General features: G+C 41.9%; 1 protein-coding gene across 3 annotated transcripts in view; it reads right to left on the bottom strand.

Moving 5' to 3' along the window:
- The window catches only part of KANSL3 (KAT8 regulatory NSL complex subunit 3), a 46284-nt gene that overhangs the window by 37984 nt on the left and 353 nt on the right, over positions 1–7947 (bottom strand). For 2 of the 3 annotated variants that reach the window (XM_008061969.2, XM_008061967.1), the window contains exons 2-3: positions 6883–7146; positions 2305–2475 (exon numbers count right to left, since the gene is read on the bottom strand). In XM_008061969.2, the coding sequence (XP_008060160.1) occupies positions 2305–2475; positions 6883–7097 (386 nt within the window). In that variant the 5' untranslated portion in view covers positions 7098–7146. Of the gene's footprint in view, positions 1–2304; positions 2476–6882; positions 7147–7947 lie in introns of those variants that run through there. The other variant, XM_021714418.1, reaches the window with a different exon arrangement.

A 7947-nucleotide genomic window follows, 5' to 3' on the forward strand; every position in this document is an offset into this window, starting at 1 on the left:
AGACTTCCTCTTTATCTGAAGCTCTAAAGAGCTTCTTAAGGCATTACATTAATTCCAATTCAAGGCTCCAACCAACTTCTTCACAAGTTTTTCAACCAAGGTGCAGAACTGTTCCTCCTTCAACAGCTACTGTCTTGACCACACAAGCATACTTGCTCAATTTCATTCCCAATTTCCAACTGGCCTCATAAATCATGCCAAGCACTCAAACTTTCCTACCTCTTTCTACCTCTCTCTTTCATTACTATAAGAGTTCTCCAATATTATAGTAAGTTACCACTTATTAACTCCTGATGTAAACAGTAACGTTCTCTTATATCCAGTAGATATATAGATAGACAAATAGCCATCAGGAAAATACCCATTAAAACTACAATAAGATGACACTTTTACCTAATAGAATGGTTGTAACTTTTTAAAGTCAGGGTCTCACTCTGTTGCCCGGGCTGGACTTGCAGTGGTGTGATACCAGCTTACCATACCAGCTCACCACACCCTTGACTTCCTAGATTTAGGTGAAACTTCCACCTCAGTCTCCCAACTAGCTGGGACTACAGGCATGCACTTACCATGCCCAGCTGATTTATTTTGTTTTTTGGGGGGGGGGTTAGAATCAAAAAGTTGGTGGCACACACCTGTAGTTCCAGCTATATGGAAAGCTGAAGCAGAAGGATCACCTGAGCCCAGCAGGTTGAGGCTGCAGTGGCCGTAAGCATGCTACTGCACTCCAGTCTGGGCAAGACAAGAGAGACTCTAACTCAAAAAAAAGAAAAAGAAAAACAGTCTGGCAACTCCTCAATAGTTAAATACAGAGTTACCATATGATCCAGCAATCTACTCTTAGGCATATAGTTAAGAGAACTGAAAACAGATCCACACAAATGTATACAAATGTTCATAGCTGCATTATTCAAAATAGCCAAAAAGTAAAAACAATATAAATGTCCATTAACTGCTTAATGAATAAATGTGAACTATCCATACAGTGGAATACTATTTGGGAATAAAAGGGAATGAAGTACTGACACATGCTACAGAATGGAAGAACCCTGAAAACATGCTAAGTAAAAGAAGTCAGTCATAAAAGAGCGTAAATCGCATGACTCTATTTATACAAAATGTCAAAATTGGCAAATCTACAAAGACAAAAGGCAGATTGATGGTCCCCAGGAACTGGAGGGTTTGGGAGGAAATGAAGAGTGACTGTTAATGGGTACAGGATTTCTTTTTGGGATGATGAAAATGTTCATCAAATTCATAGTGGTCATGGGTACACGACTCTGAATATACTAAAAACCACTGACTGTACACATTAAATAGGTGAAATGTATGGTATGTAAATAATATCTCCACCAAGCTGTTATGTGATTAGATAAATATTTACCAAATGAACAGGGACTTGGAGATAAGTGCTAAGTCTCCTGGCAGCAGTAGGAAACTTGGGGGAAAAACTACCCAGCAAACTCATGAAAACGGGCTTAAGTGTGTCCTCAGAACCACAGAATGCATTTATTTTAAAAAGCCACTCAAACATCTGTTAGCCTTTTATGTGACTCCAAAACATTTTCATTATCCGGGTTATAGACCTTATGAACACAACTATCTTACAAACGTACATTTAGGCCAGGCTCGGTGGCTCAGCCTGTAATCCCGTGCTTTGGGAGGCTGAGGTGAGTGAATTGCCTGAGCCTGTGGGTTCAAGACCCGACTGGGCAACTTGGCGAGACCTCATCTTCACAATAAATCAAAAATTAGCCAGGCATGGTAACACGTGCCTGTAATTCCGGCTATTCAGAAGGCTGAGGCAGAAGGATCACCGGAGCCCAGCAGGTCGAGGCTGTGGTGGCCGGGGAGCGGCTACTACACTCCAGTCTGGGCGATAGAGTGAGACTCCGACTCAAAAAAACCCAAAAAAACCAAATGTACATTTAATTTTCTTGTAGTCTGGTGACCCCTTATATCATACATAACTTGTACTATATAAGCTACAAAGCTGGTCATACCTAACAAATGTTAATTCATTTATTTACTCAACAAATATTTACTATATGCCTACTGTGTGTCAAGCAATGTCCTAGTGTCAAGGATGCAAAGATGCTGACATGCAAGACCTGCTCTCAAGGAGCTCACCGCATAGTAAACTGAGAGCTGTAATGTGAGAGGAGAACAATCTGATGTGTGTGGCTGCAAATGAAACAAACTCCGAATAAATGTGCTTTACTGAATTGAGATGATGATATAAAATAATTATAGAACAATGACCATTAACCCTGCAATGAGCCATCCTCCTAAGGAGCAGCCTACCTGTTGACATGCTCCTCCCAGTCCTCTGGTGGGGGAGGGGCATCTGCATCCGTCCTGGCAAAGATGACATGCCGTTCACACTCATTCATCACGCTGCGTGCCTTCTGATTGTCATAGAGCGGCACAGGGGTTGATGTGACTGTCTCCACGTCTATTGGGACATCTGATTCACTGTAAACAGGTGAAGAAATAGGACCAGGCCACACATTCTTCCCAAAACACTGGTGTTTAACAATCATCTGGTTGCCAAAAAAACTCTTTCATATAAGTTGGCTTGAAATTATGCATAAGTACATTATATTCACAAGAAAATTTTGACCCAAAGTCATCTTTTCTACACTTGTCTAGATCTCTACCCTCTCTGACATGCTGTATATGCTAGAGGAACACAAAGTCATTTTAAAATGAGTCTATACAAAAAATGACAAACAGCAGTTTTTTTAAAGACAAGTATATTCCATAAGCAAATAGTTGACTCCCTAAATACAGTGTCCAATACAGTAGCTATAAGCCACACATTAATTAATTAACATACAGTAGCTATAAGCCACTACTTAAATAAATGTAACACTTTACATTCGGATGTCCTCTCTGAAGGGGCTTTGCAAATCTAGCAAACCACTTGGATATCCCCCCTCAGGGGGACATAAAGAAATTGTTGGTGATTATACAGGACAAAGGTACACAAGCCCAAATTTTTCAAAGATGATGTTTCCTTGAAGTTTTCCATTCAAAAACAATGAAAAATCTACGTCCCACTTGAGATTTGTCAAGCTTCTGATCAAGCAGTTGAGAAGTGGTTTTCAGGAATTATAAGTATGTCCTCCCACATTACCTTCAAACAACAGCCTGGAGAATAAATTACATATTATTAATGTGGGAGGAAGAAAATGAGACTGCACTGTCTGCTCGAATAGAAAACACCATGTAGAAGATGTCAAACAAATTACTACTGCACATTTATCAATGAACTTGCAAGGCATGTCAGTGATGTTTCACACATCACCGCACGTTTGAAAGATATAAGATATAAAATTTTGATTTTTTTGGTCATAAATAAGTTCCTCAATGTCCAAAATTGCATTATAAGTCAAATATCATTATAATGCAATAACTGGTTTCAATACTATACTTTAATATGAAGTGATTCATTTTTCACTATTTTGTAAAAAAATGCAATCAAGTTGTTAGTTGGTGATCTGTGAGATATCTAAAAATCAAAATTGTATATCTTATATTTTTCTAATGTATGATAATGTGTGAAATAGTCACCAATATACATTGCAGATTCATTAATACATGCTGTGCAACAGTAATCTGACGTCTTCCACTTGGTGTTTTTCTATTTGAGGAAACAATGTAGTTTCTTTTCTTTCTCCCACATTAATAGTAATTTATTGTCCACTCTGCTGTTCAAAGATGTGGAAAGATGTACATCTCATTTGAATGGAAAACTTTAAGGAAACATACAGTTTTGAAAAATCACACTTGCATAAGTTTGTCCTGTATAATCAATCACCAGCAATGTCATTTTTTTTTTTTTTTTTTGAGTTGGACTCTCACTCTGTTGCCCAAGCAGGAGTGCAATGGCACACTCACGGCCACCATAGCCTTGACCTGCTGGGCTCAGACAATCCTTCCACCTCAGCCTTTCAAGTAGCTAGAACTACAGGCATGCACCATCATACCCGGCTAATTTTTTTAATTTATTGTAGAGAGGAAGTCTCACCAAGTTGCTCAGGCTGGTCTCAAACCCGTGGGCTCAGGCAATCCTCTCACCTCAGCCTCCCAAAGTGGTGGGATCATTGGCATGAGCCACTGTGCTCAGACGCCAGCAATGTCTTCATGTCCCCTGAGAGGGGACATTCGAGTGGTTTGCTAGATTTACAATGTACCCAGAGAGGGGACATCCAAGTGCAAGGGGCTAAACATTCAGTTCTTTAGTCATATTAGCTACGTTTCAAGTGTTCAACAGATATATGCAGCTGCCAGCTATGTACTGAACACCCCAGGTACAGAACATTTCTATTATTGCAGAAAGTGCTGTTGAGCAGTACTGGTCTAGAGTTTTAAATTATTCATACAAACTTTCCCCTTTGCCTGCAAATCAACCGGTAATTAATAACAAGCTTATAAATCCTGTGGTTACATAAGACATATCACCTAGAATGCAGGTACTGTCACTATTTAACTCACTTTGTTCAGTCTAGAACATAAACAAATAAATGAACAATTGAAAGCTCTTTCATACTTTAAAATGATGTTAATGAAATCCTGGTGCCCTGAGGGTCCTTCCCTACATCATGGTATGTTGCATCAACTGTGTCACCCAAAACGCTATACCAAACTGGTCTACTGCCTATCTAGCAAACATCATGTTGACTTTTTGACCTCAACGATTTTACTACATCCATTCCAATGACTGGAATAATTACATCATTATGAAACAAAGTGAAATAATGTGCAGCTGGATTTGGTGGTGGGCAAAAGAGCTAATTATCTTCTCTAGACCAGACATTGGGTTAGGCACTTGGATATGTATTCCTAAAAGAGAACTCCTGATTTCACCATCCAAAACCTATCCTCCCAAGTCTTCCCTAACTTATGTCTCAAGTCAGAAATCTAAGAGTCATCCTAATTTTACCTCTCCCCTTAATTCTGGCTCCTCTTGCCAATTCACCATGGCAGGTCATCTATTTTTCTCCATTTGTACTGTTCCTGTGCCTATCCAAGCTATAATTTCTGCTCATCTCAGTCAACTACAATGGCCACCTAGCTGGTCTTCCAAATTCCACTCCTGCGTTATAATCTACTCAACAAAAATCCAAAGTGAAGGCTTTAAAATATAAATTGGATTTCTAGCTTAAAATCCTCCAGACTTCTTACTACTCTTAGAATCAAATTCCTACATTATATAGCTTCTGCCAACTTCTCCCTACCTCCCACTTATACCACTACTGTCACCCTATTTTGGTCACATTGGCCTAAAAGAGTTCTTAAAGCATGCTAAAATCTCATCTTCAAGGCCTATATATGGAGACAGAAATTACAAAAGGAAATAACTTTTTAAGTACCAAAAAAACCAACTGTACAAATTCTCTTTAAGAAAATGTCATGAGATATGGTCATAGTACTTTTTTTTCTTTTTTGAGTTGGAGTCTCACTCTGTCACCCAGACTGGAGGGCAGTGGCATGCTGCTCCTGGTCCCCGCAGCCTCGACCTGCTGGGCTCAGGTGATCCTTCCACCTCAGCCTTCCAAGTAGATAGAAATACAGGCATGCACCACCATGTCCGGCTAATTTTTTTATTTATTGTAGAGATGAGATCTCACCAAATTGCCAAGGCTGGTCTCGAACTCGTAGGCTCAGACAACCCATTCACCTTGGCCTCCCAAAGTGACACAGGACTTTCGATATCAGCAAGTTACATAGCAAAGAAAAGATTTCAAATACTATTTTAAAGGTCCTTTTCAGTTATGCCCTAAGACTGAGACACCAGGATTATGCCAGCTCATTCCCTAAAGTTGCAGATCCTGTGCCCTGCACAATCAAAAATGACAACAAAATGCTTACATCATTGGGAAATGAAATAAAAACCTGCTATTCTACAGTGTTTAAAACACATCCATCATAGTACCTGTAACTCATTAAAGCTCGTGGGGGGGATCTAAAGAAGCAAAATACAAGATCTCTAACCGGCTAGGCGCAGTGGCTCATGCCTACAATCCCAGCACTTTGGTAGGCATAGGCGAGGATTACCTGAGTCCAGGGGTTTGAGAGCAGCCCAGGCAACTTGGTGAGACCACATCTCTACCATAAATCAAAAATTAGCTGGGCGTGGTGGTGAACGCCTGTAGTTCCAGCTACTTAGAAGGTTGAGGCGCAAGGCTGAGGCTGCAGTAGCTGTGATTGTGTCACTGCACTCCAGCCCGGGCAACAGAGTGAGATGCCTATTCAAAAAAAAAAAAAAAAATTTCCAAATAGGTTTATTTAGGTCCATGTAACTGTATCATATATCAGGTAGTATAATAAGTTTATAAAACTTCCTTACCTACAATGTAAGCTGGCAAAAAATATAATTGGGCCTAAGAAGGGTCTAGATTATGTGGCAGTTCTGTAACAAAGAGAGAAAGCAAAGTCTTGGGAATTTGCTAATAATTATTGTGTGTGAAGCCAGGAAAACAAAAATACATTACCATAAAAAGGCTATTGTTGCCACTGTCAAGCTGACACTGGACTAAATGATAAGAAGTCTTATCCTGGATGGCAATTTTCAAAAATCAACTTTTCAATCGTTTTCTTCACCAGGTTAAATAATCCTCTTCGATTTCCTCTTTCCACACAAGTCCTATTATCTAAGTGCAATAGGTTGTTTGCTTTTCTTTGTGCTCCTCGCTTTCCTAACTCATTAGAGATCTCTTGTGCAGATGTCCATATTCTGGCCTGATATCCTTATGCTGCTTAACAGAGATGCCTGAAATAAACATCCAAGCTCCTCAAACAATCTCCCACAATCACCCCCAAGAAAATCCTCTCTAATCTCCAACTGATCACTGCCCAGTTCGAAGCCAAACTCACATGGTACTTTCATGCTGCCTCCGGGGAGTGACAAAGAGCATGCGGGTGGGGCGGGCACTACTGGCATCTGGATGGGCACTCCATGGCTTGGCATAGCTATGATCCAGGAAAACCAGGTCCAGTTCCCTTTCGTGCACTGAAAGCTGGAAGAGCAGCGAGGTGCCCATGCGACGAGCTGAAGTCTGGAAATCCCTCTCCCCACCCCGGTGGGCCATGTCAGTGGAGGGGCAGCAAGTCAAAGCATGAGTATCTGCATGCTCGTACCTGCAGGGAAAAGTTTCCATTTAAGTCACAATGTTCTAAACTTCTCACGACCTAGATCATCTAATTTGCTGACTTTGGTGATCTACTATCTTTCCTACTGAGTATCCATTACACAGCCGTGGGGAGGGTTCCTGAAATCCCACACCACCACCAACAGAAGGTCACGGTGCCATGGGCTCCTCCATACTCTACCTCTATCTCCACCTCGACAAAACTCGCTAGCCGGAAAGCTGACCCTCTCCAGGATTCACAAAGACCTCACGTCGCTGGGCAAACGCTACGCTTGCTGGGCCAACACCACAATTTCATAGGAGGGCGGGAAGGGCTTTGGCAAACAGGAATCTCAGAAGGGAATCCTTCCGAAGCTAAGGGTCTCTGTTGCTTTCCACCGTTCTCTAAAGAGAAGGCGACGGGGCGCTGTCCGCAGCTGGAGTCCGAGCACCCCAAAAAAGCCAGGCAATGCGGGCCTCAGGGAAGCCAATCCCAACAAGGGTTTCACTTCCCTCACGTCTTCCGTTTTATGGTAAACAAAGTCTTGCAACCAATTCATGATGTTCCCGAGTTTTTAAAATAGACGAATGAGACCCGAGAGCGCCCTTCCTCCCCCATCGCCCTGGCCGGAGGCGTCCCCGGCAAACCACCCAGCCCTCCAGGTACCCCCCAGGGGTTCCCGCCACCGAGCCCGGAACGGCCTGTCCGGGAGGCAGGGCTTACGACTGGCATTTGACAGGCGAAAAGCGATTGAAGGGACTTGGCCGAGGTCACCGACAGTTCGGACGAGGAGGAGCTGCCCGGCCCCCG

The sequence above is a fragment of the Carlito syrichta genome, unplaced genomic scaffold, assembly GCF_000164805.1.
Source record: "Carlito syrichta isolate Samal-C Ts95f unplaced genomic scaffold, Tarsius_syrichta-2.0.1 Scaffold305647, whole genome shotgun sequence".
Classification (NCBI taxonomy): Eukaryota; Metazoa; Chordata; class Mammalia; order Primates; family Tarsiidae; genus Carlito; species Carlito syrichta.